The sequence below is a fragment of the Meriones unguiculatus genome, chromosome 6, assembly GCF_030254825.1.
Source record: "Meriones unguiculatus strain TT.TT164.6M chromosome 6, Bangor_MerUng_6.1, whole genome shotgun sequence".
In the NCBI taxonomy this organism is placed as follows: domain Eukaryota; kingdom Metazoa; phylum Chordata; class Mammalia; order Rodentia; family Muridae; genus Meriones; species Meriones unguiculatus.
In genome coordinates this window covers 54792761-54814321 of record NC_083354.1, presented here as the reverse complement: position 1 = coordinate 54814321, position 21561 = coordinate 54792761, and the positions used below count along the sequence as shown (strand labels likewise).

The 21561-nt window shown below is 44.8% G+C and overlaps 1 protein-coding gene across 3 annotated transcripts in view; it reads left to right on the top strand.

Annotated features, from left to right (window-relative positions):
- The window catches only part of Pcolce2 (procollagen C-endopeptidase enhancer 2), a 115096-nt gene that overhangs the window by 61694 nt on the left and 31841 nt on the right, over positions 1-21561 (top strand). Inside the window, exons 1-2 of one of the 3 annotated variants that reach the window (XM_021653082.2) lie at positions 10461-10729; positions 11536-11644. In XM_021653082.2, the coding sequence (XP_021508757.1) occupies positions 10635-10729; positions 11536-11644 (204 nt within the window). In that variant the 5' untranslated portion in view covers positions 10461-10634. Of the gene's footprint in view, positions 1-10460; positions 10730-11535; positions 11645-14478; positions 14871-17856; positions 17904-21561 lie in introns of those variants that run through there. The other 2 variants (XM_060385510.1, XM_060385509.1) reach the window with 2 other exon arrangements.

Genomic DNA, 21561 nt, shown 5'->3' with positions numbered 1-21561 from the left:
AGTCTGGAGATCATGTGCCCCACAGGTGCCGGCCTGAACTTCTGCCGGTCCCACGAGGTGCCGTAAGCTCCCGAGTGAGATAGTCACGCCATATCCAGAAGACAACACTCCACAGAGCTCTTCCGCACCCTCCAGCTCTTACATTCTTTCCACCTCTTCTTCCGTGATGTTCCCTGATCCTTGGTAATGATCGTGCTGGGCTTGGGGGTTGAGACAGATGTCCCATTTAGGGATGAGCGTTCATTCAGTCTCTTATTCTTAGCACTTTGACAAGTTACACTTTCTCCGTTGACTGCTGCCCACTGAAGAATGCCGCTTTTTCTTTTGGTCACAAAAACCGGTACAGGGATGGAACAACATCCAAACAGAAACAAAACAAAACAAGACAAAAAACCTGGATGTGATTTGTATTAAGTCTCAGGAAAAGGATAATTACTTTTTCATATTAAGAGAGTGTTATTTCGCATCAATCATTCAGATACTTTAAGAGGATGCCATTATGCCCATCGTGCCCACAGGCAGTGCCCCAGAAGATCTCCACTTTATTCCCACAGGAGTGAAGCTTAGCTTAGCTTTTGGAGGGAGCCAGCAAATACTTGCCATCTTGAAAGGTTCCCATAGGCTAGGGCATATCCCTCCTCCTCCTCCTCCTCCTCCTCCTCCTGCTGCTGCTGCTGCTGCTACTGCTGCTGCTGCTTCTCTGTCACCAATTTCTCTCCTCTCCATGTGCATGTCTGTCAAGGCCAGGCCACCCTCACCTTCTTTGTCTTGCTATATCTCACCAGAATCTCACTGAGAATAGGAGTGTCCACCAACTACCAGATCTTCGAGCACACTACTTGGGTTCACAATGGTTTGGTTGGTTGGTTGGTTGGTTGGTTGGTCTTTGCCTTAAATAGTTCATTGTCTTTGTTTTAATTTCCAAATTCTCTTGCGGAGTTATTTGTCTACTATGCTGCTGATGGAGATATTCAAGATGTCTTCAGACCTGCTAGAATTCTTTGACAAAAGCATAACCCAAGGTTGAGTTCAGTCATATATGGGTGTGTTAAAATCATTCTGGAACTATTCACAAGGCCTTGTACTTTTTCCACTCATTTTTCTTATGTGGTCCAATGGTCTCAATGTTTGCATGCCCTCCCTTAAAATTTTGAAGTAAAAATCCCAACCTCTGCAGGTGCTGGGCTTAGGGTGTATGTCCTTCTTGGGGGTGATGGGGCAAAAAGGAATGGAGCTCAGGAATGGGTAAGTGACCGATCTCACAAGATAAGGACAGTTGCTTTGCTCCCTCTGCCAGGCAAAGACACCATGGAAAAGCACTACCCCTAAGAATTCGTTGATGTCTGTCGAGTCTGTGAGAGCCTTGGCTCAAGCTTCCCAGACTCGACAGGGACAAGAAACAAATGTTTGCTGTTTATAAACCACCAAGTACCTGGTACTGTCAGTAAGCACTAAAGTGCTTAGTCTCTTTTCTTTTACACCCTGTCTTGTTTTTGTGATGCTGTTGGGAAGATTTGGGTGTTTATATCTTACTTTTTTAAAAATAAGAAATGTAGAAGGAATCTCTTGTGTCTGTATGGACACATCACCTGTTAATAAAAAGCTAATGGCCTATAGCTGAGGCAGGAAATAGAAGGTGGGCCATCTGACAGGCAGAAAGGATTCTGGGATGGAGCTAGGTGGGAGATTCATCCATCTCCTTAGCTCCTAAAAAATAGAGTTTACAGGTATTCTCAGCAAGGACCAGGCCTGCTGCACCCCACATTGTATCTCCAGAGCCTGCTGTAGCACTTGACATTGAGATGGCTCCTAATAACAGGAAAAACAGAATGGAGGGGAGGAGAGACTGAGGGACTGAGGGAAGGAGAGACGGGATGAAGATAGAAGGTTTTAGATTAGCCCAGAGGGAAAATCGAATCAAGTGTTAGCAAATGACAACATTCAGGAAATGATACACAACACATACACTGATATGCCTAATATTTTTCTCAAAATATTCAATACTTACAAATAAGACCTAAATATGCCACAAAAATAAAAGGAAAATGAATCAGCACCACCACCACCACCACCACCACTACCAACAGCAAAGCCTCTAGACACCAGCATGGAAATGCTGCCAGTCAAGGCAACAGGCAGCAGCCAGGTCCAGGCACCTGGGTGGCTTGTTTGCTTCAGGCTCTTCTCATTTGTACAGTTAGCCAAGTGCAGCAGGCCAGAAGTTTGCTGCTGTTAATGTCCGGCCGACATCTCCCAGTTAAGAAGCACCAGTCCTACTATCTCAAAAAAAAAGGATGGCACTGGATTTTCAAGTTAATCATTTTATACCCATGATAACTTTCTGCCAATGTTCAAATATGTGGACATACATTGCATAATATGCTCATGTACTGAGAACGACGCTCTCTCACGTGTTCCTTTGCAATTTTCTTAGCAAAAATGTATACTCAAAGTTCTTCTTTCTTAGGTAAACTGAAGTGGGTTTTTTGGGGGGGGATTATTTCACTAGCATTTATAGGACCATAAAGTATTTTCAGAATTCTTAGAGGAAAGATGCTGGCATAAGCTTGAAAGCTGCTTTATTGATATTGTTGAATTGTGACCATGTTCATAAGTATAATTTTACGTGTGATTATATAAAAAGTACCCGTCCTTTCAAATGCTGTAGTTACTTTTCTTTCAAGCTCTGAATTATGAAGTATCCCTAAGTTGCTCAGTGTCACAGCTCCATTACCTTTGTTTTTATATAACATTTATTTACTACATTTTTTTTGTAATCCTGCTTTCCTGTTAATGATAGCTTTAAATCAATCCTGAAACATAGTAGCAACCCAGCTCACACGGGGAATCCAAGATCCTTTACTCCAGGTGTTCAGTGAGCCAGAATGTGGTGTTTTTCCTTGAACAGAAAATGAGCAGCCAGGTGAACTGGCCACATTATCGACTGTGCCCTCGATGAGATTAAGGTTCTTCAAACAGCAGTTTAGAAGAGGGATGAGTATATGGGGCCAATGTGGTACCAGTGCTGTCTCTAAATGTCTTAGGGTATTTTTTTTCTTTATTAAATAAAATATTTTCCAGATTTTACATAATAAGCTGATATTTCCTTTATATCGAAGGATATTTTTCTTAAGACACCCCATCCCCCACAGCTTGCGCAGCTGAAAAGACAATTTGTTTTTTTTTATTCCTTGGTGTGGTTAGGAGTCAGGTATTTACACACAACTCTGTCCCCAGCCTTCTAGAATCTGGGGACTGTGAGTGAGGAGGGACACCTCACGGAGAGGGCATCCTGAATCATGGCTCCTGCTCCTCCGAGTACGCCTTGTTCTGGACTCCTGCTTCTCCCCACCCAGCCTGGTGGCTCATCTTTGCTGTACTTACCTCAGGCGGTCCTACTGTGGTGCCTTCCCTGCAGACAAATGCTAGCTTGCTATGAGTCAAAGATGAGTAATATTGAGCCCAGGGGCTAGCCAGGCTAGTCAGCTACAAAATGTATCCAGTGACTCATTGTACCCACACACCACTAACCTTTATCTCCAGGCTTTGGTTTAATGGATCCCAAGCTGGCTTTGAACTCATGACCTGACTGCCCCTGCCTCCTGAGTGCTGGGATTACAGGCAGGAGCTGGCGTAGATATTTGATCAACGCTCTGACTATCCTTACAGCTTCCGTTCACATCTTCTCAGTATGACATAGCAGAACTCTGAGCTTTCAGCAGTCTTTGTAATTCTTGGAACCCCAGCTCCATAAGGAAGAGGCTTATGGTTTGTTGTTCTGAAACGCTGTCCTCGGGTTTGGTCCTGGAAATGTTTGCTCACACACTACTTCCGGGGGAAGAAGGAGGCGACAAAAATAGATAATTAAAAACCTTGAGCAAGCTCTCTCATTCAGTCCTTGGTCACATTCCCCCCCTGGGTGCCTGAGGAGTAGTGAATGGGCTTTAGTGTTCAGAGAACCACAAGGCACAAGGAGAGCTGCTTTCTTGCAGAGGGGATGCTGGGAAGGCAAACAGCATCTGCCAGTCCACTTACAGCCACTGCCTCCACGCGCTGTGAGCATGCTGTGTCCTGATAGAGGTCATGATGGGTTAGCTTACCGGACTGATTAGAAGCTTGATTTTTTTTTTTTTTTTTAGTCAGCCTGGGTTCAAATCCCAGTTTTTCATTGACATGAATGAATGTCTAACTGCTTTGAATCAGAAGTCACCAGCCACCGCTCACTCTGAGTTCAGCTAGTCCAGCTTGACATGGCCGTCTCGACAGACCTAGCCTCACCTATGTCGCTGAAACACATTACCTTGGAAATTCACCCAGAACGATGCCTCTTCGGTGAGAGAGACGGGCTCGCTGAGCTCTGCAGACCCCTGGCAGGAGTGCCAGTTAATCTCATGCCTGCCCATGACCCTCAGGCCCCACGTGCTAAGTTTCAACCTCCCTTGAGCTGTGGTGAAGGCAGGAGTCGCGGACAGTCCAATCCTTCGCTGAGTCCTCGGATCCTGCCCTGAGTTTTTGTTCTGTACCAGGTAGCAGGGGGGTGTTCCAAGCTGGAATTTCTCAGAGCAGGAAAGTGCCCAGCAGGCCTGTTGCAGCGGCGAGGGCACTAGGTTCAAGTAACTGCATTCAGTGCATAGTTTTAGTGTCAGTGATGCTGGTGATTTCTCAAAGGGCCACTTCCCAGGTGAGATTCTGGCCATTATTCCAGGGTCATAGGCCTCGAATCTTTTTCTCTAATTCTCTAAATGGGATCGTGAATTGCTGGCTTGGCTGTTTGTAGCTAAGAAGACATCACCGATTCAGTCCTCTGTAACACCGGATTTTTTTGGTAGGAGCAATGGGAGGGTAGAAGGAAAGTTTACCTTTCTTCCTGATGTATAGTCACAGATCTCTACTTTTTTGAAACAGAGTCTCTTTCTACGGAGCCCTGACCGTCCTGATCTATGTAGACCAGGCTAGACTGAACTCACAGATAATCTACCTGTTCCTCTGCCTCTAGAGTGCCTACATGAAAGACATGAGTCGCTACACCTGGCTAGTAACAAAAAAAAAAAAAAAAAAAATTTAAGTGAACTTTGATTTTATTGCTTTTTTTGAGACAGGGTTTCTCTGTAGCCCTGGCTGTCCAGGACCGGACTGGCTCGAACTCATAGAGATCCATCTGTATTTTGTGCGCCACCACTGCCTGGCTTAAGTGAACTTTTAATCATAAACTGAAAGAACGCAGGAGTATCTACTGACTGAGTATTGCACAGAATTCAAAGCTAACCGAGAGCCTGCATGTTGATATTATTTCTCAAGGTGGATTCGGGGGCTGATGATGTTCCTTAATCTAGAGTGCCTGACTAGCAGGCACGTGCTTTGGGTTCAACCCTCCGGCATCAGAATAAAAGCAAAAATAATTACACTAAATGTGGGGCAAGCGAGGTGTGAGACCATGGGAACCAGCCTGGAGCAAGAGTGAGACTTGTTCAAACCCTGAAAGTCGCATCCTAGGACCGGCAGGAGTAAGGATCACCCCTCCCTGTTCTGGGCCTGTGTGTAAGACACACATAGTCTTTCAACCTCCACCTCCACCACCCTTGAAGTAGCCATGCAGCCTGGCGACCAGATTCAGGATAAAGCTTCTTATTTCCTTATAAGGACGTGTCCAGCTAGCACCTGGAATTCCTCTCCATGCAAATGAAGCCTTCCCGCGCACCTCAGCCCCAGCCAGTGATGTCCTCACCCTGAAAACACACACCCACTTCCCAAGGTTTATTAACCCGTATTCCCTAAACCATCTTGGAGAAGCCCCCCACCGCCCCTCACCCCTGGACCAAGATTCTGCTAACCCACCTGTCTGGCTGAACATCATCCCTTCAAGGGCAGCATCTGGGCGCTACAGTGCCAGAAGCAGAACCCAGGCTGACAACCAAAAACTACATGGATAGATAAAAAGCTGAATCCAAGAAAGACATTCTGAGCACCGCAGTACTAGTGTCAAACTCTACACTATCAACATTTTCCCCCAAAAGAACAAAAGAAATTCCCATTTTCGTGGCTTTAAAGAATTAAACCTATTATGTAAACATTAAGAATGTTGTATTATCATTAACTTGGGCTGTCCAAAGAGAGTATCCACACCAACAGCTTTCCAGGTCCCTTTTCTTCCTCACATTAGAACATTTACAAATATGGAGACCAGCGAAGTGCCCCTGGAACACAGAGCCCACCTGAGATCCGCCTGGTACAGCTTGGAACAGTGAGAGGGAGAGTCCAGAAACTCCTCCTCCTCAGCCCGATCCAAAGCCCCGGCCAGATTGGTTACCAGATCCTTTTGAAGAGAACCAGAGGGAGCCAAGTACCCGGGTTTGCTTCCTGTTGCTGTGATAAGCACCGCGACAAAATCAGTTTAGAAGAGGCAAGGGTCCCCTCGGCTTACACGGCCGGTTAATGGTCCATTTTTGAAGGACGTCAAGGCAGGAATCTGGAGGCCGAGGCTGGTGCAGAGGCCACGGAGGAGCACGATTTACCAGTTTGCCCCGTGGCTTCTGCTCAGCTCCCGTCTCCACAGTCCCATCCCGGATGCTGCGCCCTCCCCCAACAATCATCAGCAGGGTCCGTCCAACATCCTGGGGGCCGAGGCAGGAGGACTGTTGTAACTTCCAGTCAGCCTGAGTACACAGTGAATTGTCGGCTAGCCTAGGTGAAAGGTTAAACCTTGCCATAAGTTAAAAGTGCTGGCGTGAAGGAGAGAGTTAAGAGTTACTTCTACCATTCCTGAGATTAATTGTGCCGGAAAATCCACTTGTTCTCTTAAAATAGGCTACAAATACTTATGGTAGATATTGAAACATTACCGTGGGCTTTGTCTTAAAACATAAAACTGAAAATTAAATTCGGTTTGTGTTCACAAAATGTCCAGTATATTTCAGACTCCCGCTAATTCTCTTAATGAACAAGGACTGGGATCAATTTGAACTTTTCTAATGTGTGTATGCGTATGTGTGTGAGGTATGCTGTCTGCATGTATGTGTGTATATGTGCTTCCATGTATGGCCAGAGATTAACACCAGGATGTCTTCCTCAACAACATGCTACTTTGGTTGGTTTTTTTTTGTTGTTTTGTTTTGTTTTTGTTTTTTGTTTTTTTGTTTTGTTTTTTTTTTTGTGACAAACTGTCTCACTAACCCTGGAGCTCCCCATTTCAGCCAGAATGGCTGGCCAGGGAGCCCCCTGGATCCACCTGTCTCTGATCTGGACTCCAGTCCTCAGTTTACCCACTTAGTCATCTTTCCAGCCCCCACGTAAACTTCTAAAATATGACTTTCCTGATGAAGCCCACATAACGAACCTCCTTTTTGCTTTTGACTCTCACTGCTGCTGTTTGTATCTGGAGTGACCCCCAAGGGCCTGAGTGTTAAGATCCTCGGCCCACAGTGCTTCGGAGAAGTGGTGGAGTCCACTTCCGAGAGGTGAAATCCTGTGGGCGGTGACGAGGTCAAACCCTTCTCTCCGCCCGGTGTGTGCATCCTGGTCCCTTTTTGTTGCTTTTCCTTTTCCTCCCTCTGCAACGGCAGTTTTTCAACCTGTGGGTCATGACCCCTTGGGGGGGGTGTCAAACGACCCTTTCACAGGAGTCACCTGAGACCATCTTGCATATCAGACATTTACATTACAGTTCATGACAGTAGCAAAATCATAGTTACCAAAAAGCGATGAGAATAATTTTACGGTTGGGGGGGGGTCTCCACAACATGAGGAACCGTATTAAAGGGTCCCAGCCTTAGGAGGGTTGAGAACCACTGCTCTAACAAGGGGAGCAGTCTGACGCCCCCAAAGGCTCCTTCTGGGATGTAGTGCCACAGGCTGAAGAGACACAGCCAACCCATTAGATTGAACACACCCTCTAAAAGGGTAAGACTTTAACCCCTTTCTCTTCAAGACTCGATGATTGCAGGTAAGCGTCTTTGTTTGTGGGGTATAAAGCTAACAGAATCACTATTGGAAAAGCTGGAAAAGCACCACAGCGGTTTGTTTGTTTCACAGGCTTCCGTCAATACTTGGGTATTGAAAAACATTCTCTTGAGCTTGGAGGTAGAGTGCATGCTTAGCACGTGTTGAGGCCCTGGATCCAATCCACAGGGACAGGAAGGGAGACAGGAGCCATCCCATTTTGGAGACCATTCATCAGAGCAACTTTCTCTGGTTTCTTTTAGTTGTTCACATAAGTAGCCTAAGGTCTTTCATCATATAAAGCCCCTCCCCCATCTCATTTTCATCCACGTCTTTTGCATTATGGATCCCTGGCCCCTCACTCTGCTGTCCTTCAGATGATGTACCCCCAGGACCGTTGTCTCCCCACAGCGCCCTTTTGCTGCTGCCTGCTGGCCTGCAGCCTCTTACCATAATTCTGCACTGTAAAACACCAGAAACTGATGTCACCCACATGGAGGGCACACACCTTCAGAGAGCCCTTGAGGCTGCCTCAGAATTAACACATTAAACATCTCGGGACATTTAAGGTTTATAATTTTGGTCAAAACTGTAGCTCCAGGTCAAATATGTGTTTTTAAGAGCAAATGACATGGTTCTTAATAAGCTTTTTAAATCACATGGTGAGATCGATGCCTTTTTTTTGAGGGTGTCAACAACAGAACGAGCCATACAAACACAGCCATTGGTCTATAAATTAAGAAAAGAAAATATTGCTGCACAAGTAGCTTTCTATTTATGCATGGTTAATACTGTTTTATTTTATTTTAAAAAATCTGACAGATAAAATATTTTCAGGCATGAAAACTCCAAGCCATCACTAGAAAAGGCACTAAGCACTATTTTCACTTTGTAACTCCAAACTATGACTTTGTAATAAACCATCGCCTACAAACTCTTGAGTTTTCTGATGGCTTATTCTGGAATCGTGTCTAAAACAAACAACTTATTTTTCTCTTGGCTCTTTTAAAGAAGTTTTTACTAAGTTGAGGGTGTAAGTTTCAGAATATAATACAAGCTGCCAAATTCTCTAATTCCTTTTACAAAAATGTCATTCAGGGTGTGGTGCATTTAGGGATTTTTTTTTTTTTTAAACTTGTAATTCCTGTTAAGGTTTTTAAAAAATTTCCAGCTTATAAAAAAAAAAAAAGCCAAGGTAGGGAGGGGCTAGAGAGATGGCTCAGCTATTCAGAGTCCCAGCTACTCTTGTAGAGGACCAGGGTTCAATTCTCAGCGCCCCCAAAGTGGCTCACAACTGGTTGTAACTCCAGTTCCAGGAGATCTGATACCCTTTTCTGGCCTCTGTGTACACACACAGTGAACAGATATACATGCAGGCAAAACACCCATATGCATAAAATAGATAAATTAATTAAAAATTATTCTAAATGCTAAGGCAATATAACTCTGAAAAGGGTTCTTGTTCCTAGACAGGTCCTCGGGTTTTCTAACCTTTAGACTGTTGCCTGTAGTCATAGTTATTTGCTTGCCAGAGTGTTACTTTCTTACGTTACAAACTCACTATTAGAAATTAAGTCTTTTATTATTAAAAGTATTTATTTAGTGGTGTGTGTGTGTGTGTGTGTGTGTGTACCCACAGAGGCCAGAAAAGGCTATTAAGTTCCAGGGAGCTTTAGTTACAGCTACTTGACATGGATGCTGGAAAGGAAGTTGAGTCCTCTGAAAGAGCAACAAGTACCCTTGTCCTGTGTCCCTTCAGTTCCAGAGTCGAGTCTTGATAAGTACTGCCTTGGTTTTTTTCTTTACACGAAGGTGAACATAATTTTAAAAGACCAATATTGAGAAAACCTCAACGTTAAGTTGATCAACCACGAGTGTCAAGTGCATTCTGCTCTTCTCCGTCTTTTATGACTCTCTGGCGACGACGTGCCACACACACACACAACAAAAAGGTATGAAATTTTTCTGACGTTAAGTAAAGCCTCGATGCCGCGAGGCTAGAACTGTTCTCCCGGGTGAAATAAAGTGTGTAAAACTTAACTCAGATTAAGCTTCCTTTTCCGGTCGCTGGGGGAAACTCTTCACATAATAGACATGCCTGCAGAGAAACGGCATTTTTCAGACTCTGACGTGGGTGGTGAGATGGAGAGGATATGACATTTAACGACAAGGCTCTCACAAATGGCTCGCTCGCTTGGAAACGCGTGTCGGCATCTGCCCACAGAACTACCTCTCTGGCCATTGTTGCACTCCAGCGAACCCGGGCTCCGGGGCGCGCGGTGTAGCTGAAGCAAGAGTTTGCAAGTCCACCATGGAAGGACCCCTCGGGGGTGGGTGCCGTTCCAAGAAGACAAAGGAGAAGCCGGGTTCCCCGGGCAGGCCCGGTGCGCTGCACTTACAAGCAGCTGCCCCCACCCGGGAGAGTCAAGCCTGGCCCTGGGTACCGCTGGCCGGGGCTCCCTCCCCCCCACCCCCCCATCCCGCGGCCGCCCGGGGGACAGGCCTCGGCCCCTCCCGCCGGAGAACAAACGGGACATTCAGCCGCCGCCCGCGGCTGCCAGGGCGCGTCCCCCTTGGGAAATTAGGCGTGGAGTCGGGGGCCCCCGGTCGCCTTCAAAAAGCGGTCCTCCCGCCCGCCGCGGCGCACTCGGTAACCTGGCTGCGGGCGCCGGGCGGGATGCCGCAGTGAGCCGCCGGCCATGGGGGGCGCGAGCGCCTGCATCCCGCTCTGCCTGCTGCTGCTGCTGCTGCTGCTGGCCGCGGCGCAGCGGGCCCGGCCGCAGAGCCCGGAGAGGTAACGCCCTCCCCCGCCCTTCCCCGCGCCCGGGACCCCGCACCGGGGCTGCCCTGCTCCCCCCAACCTCCCGCCCCGACCCCCCGAGCGGTGGCCCGGTCGTCCGCGGGCCACCACCACGTGGCGCGGCTCGCCTCCCCGCGGCTCGTGTGCCTGTGCCGGGGGAGGACACCGGCGCTCGGCTGTGCGCCCTCCTCTTCCCCGCTCGCTCCCTCCGAGCCTCAGCCAATCTAAGGCGCAGCCCCGGAGCCGGTCTTCGAAGTGACCCCTGACTAACCTCCGAGTGCCTGGGCGGAGGCACCTAGGGGATGGCTAGCTCCCCGCATCACCTCCAGCAGCGCCTGCCTCCCCTTTTCCTGGGGCGCGGGGAGGGGCGCGCCGAGAAACCCAAGTTTTTCCCCCCCGAAAAGGGGAGAAAACAAGGCCCGTCTCCAAACCCGAAGACAAACTTTATCTTCACCAAGTCTTTCAAACCGCGCGGCTCTTCCAGCGCGGCTCTCGCCGCCTCTCCCCCTCTTTCCAGTTAAACCACTCCGTTTTTATACAGCGCTCTGAGTGGAGTATTTTACTGTCTGTGCACATACATGACCTGTCTTGACTTGGTGATGAATTTGGGCTGCTGGGTTATCGGGCTATAATTTATATATTCTAAGGGCTGGCAAACTTTCAGATCTTTTATCGAGGGCAAGATTTTGTTAAACATTATTGACTCCGTTCATATCAGCGCGCATACCCCTCTTGAAGTTAACATGAGATTGCAAGGCCACGTCTCAATGTAAGTGTTCTCTCTCCTTTTATTTCCCCAGACCTGTTTTCACATGTGGCGGCATTCTTACCGGAGAGTCTGGATTTATTGGCAGTGAAGGTTTTCCTGGAATGTACCCTCCAAATAGCAAATGTACTTGGAAAATCACAGTAAGCACTTATTTTAAAGGTGTTCTTCTGGGCGTGGGTACTGGAAACAGCGCACATAGGTGCCATTTCCCTCTGGTGTCAGGATTTGGGATAGAGGCAATGCCTGAAAACGTGAAATGTTGGACTTACTTCAACTATTTGAGAGGTTTTTATTAAGAGATCTGGTGGCCTGCAATAGCGATTAGAAAGGGCTCAAGAGGATGATTGCAGGAAAAAACAAAACCCTGCAAGCAGATGTTTCTGAAAACTCTGGCCTGGCTTAATTTAGTTTTATGGATTCATGATTGAGGCTGCTTTCAGTCGGAGGTCTGTTGTAAGCACTGTTGAAAAGTCAGATGCTGCTCGTGCCTACATAAATCCTCGTGGGAAATAAAAGATCAAAGTAGTTTTGATTACTTCATACTCAGGAGAAAAAGAACAACAGTTACCATCAAGATCCCTGCTTAGGAACCACCAGGAAAGACGATGTAAGAATGGAGGATGCCAATAGCGAGGGCTTAATAAAATGCCCGTGGTGGTCACTGCTGGCTGTATCAGCAGGAGGAGTCAAGGCAGGAAACCACGTATAGACACAACTAACGTAAATAAAAGTCTGGATTTTGAGTCAGCTGATCTGAGTCATGCTTCCAGTCGCTGCTATAACTTTTGTTGCTATCTTCATGCTGTGCCCCTTAGGAGGTTATTTGGTAATCAAAAAAAAAAAAAAAGTTCATTTAGTCAGGGTGTATCACCCACCAGCTGTGAATTGTTGTGCGTGTGTATTTTGTGTTGCCCTGGATCGAAACCAGGGCTCACTCATGCTGGACAAGTGCGCTGCTACTGAGCCACACACTCAGCCCCAGATCATGTTTTAAGTACTGGGTGCCAAGGCCTTAACTGTGCCAAGTAATTAGCAAGCATCTCACTGAATCTGCAGAATCATTCTGGGCATTATTTTTCCTGCTTTATAGATAGGAAAGCTGAGGCCAAACAGAATTACGTACAGGCATTGTAGTTTCGCTGCGACTTTACCTGTGGTAGAGACTCCAGTTCGGCAGACGGATTTGGGAGAAGGAACCCCTCCATACTATAAAACTTGGCTTTTTGTGTGTGCAATAATGCCCTCTTGTAAAATTATGTGTGAATGGGTAGATTTCATTCTGCTATTACAGCCCATGGAGCTGGGGGAGAATAAGTTCCAGAAACAGCTTTGAAATACTGATATTAGTAATTGCACGATAAGGCTGGGAAATAAATGTAAAGTGACGTGGTTTTATAGTCTTATATTACAGCTGTGGTTTCATTGTGGCTCAGTGGTTGCAAGTTCAAAACCATCCAAGAGTCAGCGTAGGCCTAGCAAGCCAAAAATTCATGATCAGTTGTGTACTGGGGGGATTTAGTAGTCACATTACTGTGCCATCAGACTCTAACCAGGGAAGGGTGTGTTCAGGGGAGGCGGTCTCTGAACCAGGGAGGGCTTTGCCTCAAAGGAGGTGCGGTTGCCAAAACAAAGGCATAGGGGTGGGTGTGGAGTGTTAAGGGGTGGGGAAGAGGTTTAATTGCCTTAAGAACAGCTCTTGGAAGCCGGTGTGTATCTGGGACAAACGAACAAAACCATAGTCTGGAGAGGAAACTGAAGCCAACCTGAAAGCCAGAGTAGGGAGTCTTGTATTTAAAGAGGCATGTGTGTGTGTGTGTGTGTGTGTGTGTGTGTGTGTGTGTGTGTGTGTGTTGGGGGGTGGGAGGGTATAATTAGGATGCTGTTAAGGATCCAGAAGATGGAGTGACTAGAGTACTAACAACTGAGAGGAAGAAAGCTGGTGGCTTCCGCCTTCAGGTTAATCTTCGGCAGATGTACCTGTAGTCAGGCTTCGTGGCACCCACCGAGAGGCCCGTATGCCAGCCTGACTCTTCTGTGGCTCCTGTCCTGGATGGGGGTGTCCTCTTCTGGGACTTTACCCAAGACAGTCTAGAGAGACTTTCCCAAAGCCAGTTGTGTTAGACAGGGTTCCCTAAAGGAACAGAACCAATAGTGAGTGTGTGTGTCTGTGTGTGCGTGCGTGTGCGTGTGCATGTGTGCACTTGTGCACGCGCTTGTAAACTACAAAGTGACCTATTAGATTGATGGGCTATATTAGACCACGGGGGCTGGGGAGTCCATCAATGCCTGTCAGCACAATGGAGAGGCAAGAGGACTCAGAAAGCACTCAGTCAACGAAGCCAGACATGTCGGCAGCTTCAACCTGGCATTGAAAGCCTGGCAGCTCCCTGGAGAGCAGCCTCTGGACAACTGAGGCACATTCCCAGCCTCCAAGTCTAGTATTTTAAATTTTATAGCAACTTCTTGGGTGATAGCACTGTTCAACACTGTCGTCACGGATTATTCAAGTTAGTTAACTTGCATTTCCTAATCACAGTAGCCACCTTTCAAGTGCTCAATAGCTTTGTTTGTGTGTGTGTGTGTGTGTGCGTGTCTGTCTGTCTGTCTGTGTCCATGTCTCTGTGTCCTTTGGACGGTTCTAGAGAATTTTAGGGATTGCCTTCCCCTGTGTACAGACATACTGAGACTGGAAATGTTCCAGGCTGCTTAGCTGCACTTCTGCCTTGTCAATGGGAAGCTGATATTAGGCCTCCATAGTGGATGGCGTAATCCTGGTGACTCACCCTTATCGTTCTGGCCATCAGCTTGTGGTGGCCTTAGCTGACTAGGTTTTAGTAATTAATTTGGCTGAGCACGTTCTTTAAAAAGACACGGCTAGACATTAAATCAGAGGATGTGAGGGTTATGAAACTGGTTAGTATTGCGTAATCTGCGATGAGACCCAGTGTTTCGTAACTTCCTGTAGCATTAACGTCTCCAGGAAGTTAACCACCCAGACTTCTGCTCCTCGTCCTTATGATTGTGGTAGGGACAAGAATTGAGCATGATTCAACGACTAAGGTCCTTTGGAAAGTAGACATCGATCTTCCAAGCAGAGGTGAAACAATAGATTGGGGTGTGGCTAAAGTCTCCCTGAGTGACTGACGGGTGAGAACCATGGGCCAAGCCCCTGCAGCGAAAGATGAAACTCAGGACCTTGGCACACTCCCATCACGCTTATTTCCAGTACTCTTTTGAGACGATGTGCAGGGGATTATGGGAGGCATCTGAGAGCCTCAAAGAAAGCGGAAGGGGAGCCGTGGACCTGTCAGCAAGGACTCAGCCGGTGTGGAGAACACCAGTGGTTCATTTGCAGCATTCGCGGAGGTGAGCCCGATGACGTCAGAAGGGACGGACCGTGACGACGACGCTGGGGGGTGAGCCTCGATCTGAGCGGCCCGTGAAATAAAGCCCACCAGACTCCCTGCGGGCCTAGCCCTTCTGCAACCCTGGCATCCAGATTGCCAGCCCATTAGTAGCTTCAGGATAATTTCCGCGCAAACTTGGTCAATCTCTGGTGCATTGTTTCTTGAGTTTTCGCCCATTACATGTTTATTTTATAATTTCCATAGTCAGAATTCAAGATGCCACTCGATGATTTAAAACACTTTCGCTCTTTTGTGGAAAAATCGACTGTAAAAGTGGCTTCTTCACAGTTTGACTTGAGGAGGAACGAGCATGGGTAGCCAGAGAAAACTGCGGAAACATTAAATGACAGGAACCTCGAAGCCCACAGCCTTCTGGGAAATCAGGAACATATATAGAAATGGTTGCTTAAGATCAGCTCCTGAACTTAAAATCTAGCAGAGAATTGGAATGTGTAAAGGAGACAGTGTTACTGATTTAACAATGGGTCTGCAGAAATGGACAAAAATTATTTTATTCTTGGGTTTTAAGCTGAACACAATTAACACATTGGTTTAAAATAGAAAAGCCCATGTGTGGGAACCAGTTCCTACTCACCATTGGTATTATTTGTAATGGCCTCGTTTATAAGAAATATTATTTTATTTAATTCATTAATTAATTATTAATTTCAGCGTGAGGATTGGGGGGAAAAAAACAGTTTACTTGTGTTACTTCTGCTGAAAGACCCTCAACTGCCCAGCAATTGTATGCACTGTGGATTCATATGCTTTATTCCACCCAGCTAACATTTAATATACCTCCCATGTAAGTCATGCTAGTAAGATGATAACGTATAGTTTTCAGCCTACCTTCACATATCTTGAATGGTTTTATCTCTGAGCTGGGTGAGGCAAGCGTTAGTTTTTCCCATTTCACAGGGAGAAACTGCTCTCTGTGGACCTCGTGTTAGATTTTAGCTGGTTGTGGGTGCTATCACGTGTAATCCCGGAGGTAGGAGGATTGCTGTAAACTGGGGATCAGCCTGGTCAATATAGTGAGAGATCTATCTATCTATCTAGATAGATAGATGATATTATAGATACATACAACATATATACCATATCAAACTAATTATCATATATTATATATACTTAACTATATATGTATCATTATATATGTGGTGTGTATATATATATTATATATGGTATCTATGTGGTGTATATACACATGTATATCACCATACAGACCAGGTTGATCCTTGGTCTATATAGTTTATAGACAATATAGACAGTGATCCTCCCACCTCTGGGATTACAGGTATCAACAACCACACACACATATTTATGGTATATGAGATATATATATATATATCATATTAACTAAAACTTGTATCTTGCCTAATACCATCATGTCTATAAACACCATAAAAAGACTCAACAGTTTCCTGACTCAGTAATACAATTAGCTGTGGACGTACTTATCTTTGTTATCTATGTACTTGTTTATGTTTTATATAAAACATTCACCTCAATTCACTGAGTCCTTTGTATAAATGCTCTATTGTGCTGGCCCTTTGGGTAAAGGGACAAGGCAGAGTTTCCACGCTCAGAGAGTTCAGATCTGGTAGGAAAGAGTTAAAAGAATCAATGACAGTGGTATTTAGAAGTCATTGCATTGCTCACTTTTAAGCAGCTTTATGGATTGGAAACTTTGCAGAGGCCTCTGTAAGGTTTTGGACTCACAGGTCTATTTCACATGTGTCTTGGTCATGTCTATGTATGAATAGCAGTGAGTCCTGGAGAAGTATTTCTGCATCACTGCCTTGAGGGTAATCTTATGACTTGTGTGTGCTAAAGTCATCATACTGGAGCTATGTTCCAGAAGCATGATTAAACTTAAATGGCATTTACATGCTGCTTAAAGAAATTATAAATTAAAATGGGATTGGGGTTTGTGTCTTCTCAACAACTTTCATGTGGTTAATGAGAAGAAAATTGTGATGAACATGGGTTGCATATGTTTGAAATGCATAGTGACTTTCTAAGACGACCCAGCGGTAGGTATATAATTTGAGAAAGCAAATAATTAATTTGGGCAGGAACTCAGTATTTAAGTCAGTTAATTATACCTAAGGGTAAGGAAAGGGTTCTAAAATTACTGTAACTATTATTTGTCTGGAATAGCCTCAGCAGGGTAGATAGAGGAATGGAATTTTGGCCTTAACCACGTACTTCCTGCCTTTTGACTGCACATAGGATTTAACATTATATGGAGACTTAAGTTCTAATCCTAAGTATGTTTTTTTTTTTTAATGAATGTATATATTTCTCTTATGGACACCTGAATAATAGTCATTTAGACTCCTGAATAATAATAATTTTACCCATGCTAAAGTTAGTATGATTTACACCAAAGGAAAGCCCAGATGGGTGAGATTACTGGAAGGCAGTTAGGTCTTCAAGCTTGAGAGTCACGTGACTGGCCTAAGGGCACTGCAGTTGTGGCTTGTGTTGCTTTTTAAACTGATAGTTTGTAATTCAGAAAGCTTCTGAGTTACAATGGATAAATTCATCCAGCAAGGGGTCAGTTATTAAGACACTAAAAGTACAAAGCCTTCCTGTTGCCTCCGGTCCTTTGGAGAAGGACAAATATAAACCCTAAATAAATAAGCGAGTGGGTAACACTTTCCCGCTGGGGCCCCAGTGCACTTTTTCTAAATTTGTTTAGTTTTCTGCTTGCTTTTGAGGGCTTCTGTTGCCTCTTTTAATTTTGTTTTTCTTTGCTCTTTCACATGGAAGTTAAGTATGTTTTTATTGATTGGAAACCCAATGTTTTATAAATAAGCTTATTTATTCTGCTGGTATTTTTAGGGCTGTTTTCAATCCAATGCCTTTAAAAGGGCTTAATGAACAGACAGGGAAAACATGGAAATGAAGTCTTCGTGTTTTTTTTCTTTTTTTGACAGAAATCCTTTGATAACAACATTGTCAATGGAGAAGGCATTTGATGAAGGTAAACACTCAGGAAGGATTTTTAAAAATGTATTATTAAAAGGGCTGACAGATTCGCTTTCACATCCCTTGCTTGTGCCCCAGTTCAGTTTATGATGTGAACCCAGAGGCAAGTTTGAATTAGTCTATGACAGCTTTGCAGATTCCTTAAAAGCTATCAGTGAAAGAGAGCGGGCTCCTTTGTGGGGTCCTGTTTGCTGAAGGTGATGCAGCATCAGAGGCTCCACAGTTACACTTTTTGCATTGTTAGGTTGGTTGTGCTCTTGCTGTGGTATTGTGTTCTTCATGCAGAGACGCTATGCATATGGGTTGCTGTTCTTTGAACCCAGGGAACAGCCTATGAAGGTGTCCCTTGCCCTCACACGTTTACACCTCAGCAGTGAACTTGGGGAGGGAGGGGGGAAACAAGTGTTGTTGTTGTTTTTTCCAAATACATTATTTGTTAGCTCATGAGAGGTAAGTCTTGGACAACCAGTGTAAACATCCGGAATAAGCAGGAAACTTAGAGCAGCGTAGAGTCAGGACTGAAGCTTCCTAAAGCATAAGTCCTGCCGCTAAATATCACCCTTTTCTCACCACCACACCCAGGCTCCCTCCTCAAACGTTCACTCTTGAACACTGTGGGTAACCAAACAGAGTTTCCCAAAATGTCAAGGGAGAGAGAGAGAGAGAGAGACCAGCTCTTCAAGGATGGGCTATTACTAGGCCAGACTGAGAAGAAGGGAGCAGGGAAGCCCCTGGCAGGTGCCCCCAGAAATGGATGATGGACTTTGACTGCTAGACACACACTTGCTAGAATCTCTGAGCTACAACGAACCTCCTCTGAGGAAATTGTAACTGATTCATTCACCAAAATTGTTCGTGGCGTGTCCATTCCATGCTATAACTGAAAGCCGGAAACTGTAATAACAGTTGAGAACTCACAGCCCTGAAAAGGAGCAGGGAGAGGCACGGTGAACAGGAATCAAAATGGTGGGTTATTTGTGTGGCATTCCTTGGAGCCTAGAAGAATAAGCGTTGGAAAGTCATGTTGACTTGACGCGCGTTTTAATCCCTGTTTATGCAGTTGCTGGGTATGTGGTGAAGTTCCTGAAGCTGGCACCCTGGTTGGCGTGAGGGCTGAAGTAGGTTTTAGATGGAAGGCCTCTTGGCACAGTGCTAGAAGTGATGTTGATCTTTGAAAACCACTTCTCCAGGGCTGTAATAAGGAATAAAAGGGTGGCATTTGTGTAGAACTTGCCTGCAAGCCAACTGGTTTTAAGCTGGATGGTAATCCCTTGGGGCATGGCGAATTCCCACGGGAAATTACTCACTGTGTCCTTTCTTCATTTAAAATACCATCTTTCATAAGATTTCATCCACAGAAGTGCCTTCAAAACCTCCTTTCTCAGCAACTCCCACCTTAGCACCAATGGAAGGTTCCTCATGACTTTGAAACTAGGGTGTTTAGAAGCAGAGAAAGGACTATCAGTGAAGCTGAGATAGGGCTGAGCTCAATGGAAGGGCACTTGCCTGTCTTGAAGTCCTAGGTTCTGACCCCCAGGACTACATTAAAAACATTTCTGCCTTTAGAGATGACGAATTATCCTTTGGATTCCCAAATCACCAAACAGGCCGCTACTTAAACAAAGCAGCTAAAACCATTACCCAGGGATTCCCAATAAAGACATTATGACCTAATGTTTAAGGTGTAGTTTCTGGAACCAGACTGCTGGGGTATGTTACCAGCCCTTCACATGGAGCCTCCAATGATGGCCTCCACTCGCCATGGCTCCTGCTTTCCCAGTGTCCCCCAATAAAGAATAAAGAAGAACAAACATTAACAACCCTCAAATTATTCTATAAATTGGAAAAGGAAAGAACACATCTAAATTCTTTCTATGAAGCCAGTATTACCCTGATACCAAAACAGAAAAAGATACCAAAGACTGTAGGCCAATCTCCCTGATGAACATAGGCACTCACACACAAAAAAATGTCAATAAAATACTTGCAAACCCAGTTCCAGAATGCATAAAAAGGCCACCCAGCATCGTCAACTTGGTTTTATCCCAGAGATGCAGGGATGATTCAGCATATGTAAATCAATAAATATAATTCCCCACATGAACAGACTCAGGGACAGAAATCACATGATCATCTCATTAGCTAGAGAAAGGAGTATTTGAGCCGGGCACAGTGGCCCACACCTGTAAACCCAGCACTAAGGGAGGCAAAGACAGGTGGGTCTCTGTGAGTTTGAGGCCAGCCTGGTCTACAAAGTGAATCCAGTACAGCCAAAGCTACACAGGGAAATCCCATCTCAGAAAAAATTGGATGAGTATTTGAAAAAATACAACAATTCTTTATAATAAAAGTCCTACAGAATCTAGGCAATACATACACACATCTTAACATAATAAAAGCAATATGCAGCAAGCCAACAACCAACATCATTCTAAGTAGAGAAAAACTCAAAGCCTTTCTACCAAAATCAGGAATAAGACAGGAATGTCCACTCTCCCTCATCCTGTTCAAAACAGTGCTTGAAGTCTTAACTAGAGCAATAAGACAGAGAAGGAGGTAAAATATACACAAATAAGAAAGGAAGAAGAACATCCTTATTACAGGAAATTGGATCTTATACACAAGATATATATTCATATATAACAATGTATCTTCAATATATAATCAATGTCTTCATATATAACAATGTCTTCACATACAACAATGATAAGCATTCTGAAAACAAAACAAAACAGGGTAATAATACCATTCACCAGAGCCTCAAAAGAATCTTAGACTAAGTCTAACCAAGGAAGTGAAAGACCTGTGCAATCAAATCTTTAGGACTCTGAAGAAAGAAATTGAAGACAGCAGATAATGGAAAGATCTCTTTCCATATAATGGAAAGATACTCTTGGATTGAAAGAATTAATGTTGTGAAAATGGCCATCTTACCGAAAGCAACCTACAAACTGAATGTAATCACCATCAAAATCCGAAGGCAATTTATCACAGACATTGAAAAAATAATCTTAAAATTCATATGAAAGCACAAAAGATCCAGGATAATTAAAACAATCCTGAACAACAAAAGCACTGCAGGAGATACCACCATGCCTGATTTCAGGCTACGCTGTAGCAATAAAAACAGCATGGTGCGGGCATGAAAGACAGACACACCGATCAAGGAATAGAATTGAGGACCTGCACAGAAGTTTACACTCCTGTAGCCCCGTAATTATAAAATAAGAACAACAACAAGAGCAACCCTGGAGAAATGACGGCATCTCCACCAAATGGTGCCAGTCAAACTGGATACTTATATGTGGAAGAATGAAACTAGATATTTATCTCTCATCCTGCATGTAACTCAACTCCAGATGGATCAAAGACTTCAACATAAGATCTGGCCTGATCCCCTACATCTGATAGAGGAGGAAAAAGACAAGTTTCAACTTACAAGCATAGAGAAGTAATTTCTGGGCAGGATCCTGGCAGCACAGGCCATAAGACAAGTGGGACCTCATGAAACTAAAAAGCTTCTCTATAGTGAAAAAAATAATAATCTAGCTGTCCATCAGCTGATAGATGATGAAAATGTGCTACATATATACAATAAAATATTATTCAGCTGTGAGTAAAAATATGTTTAACACACATATTATACATTAGAG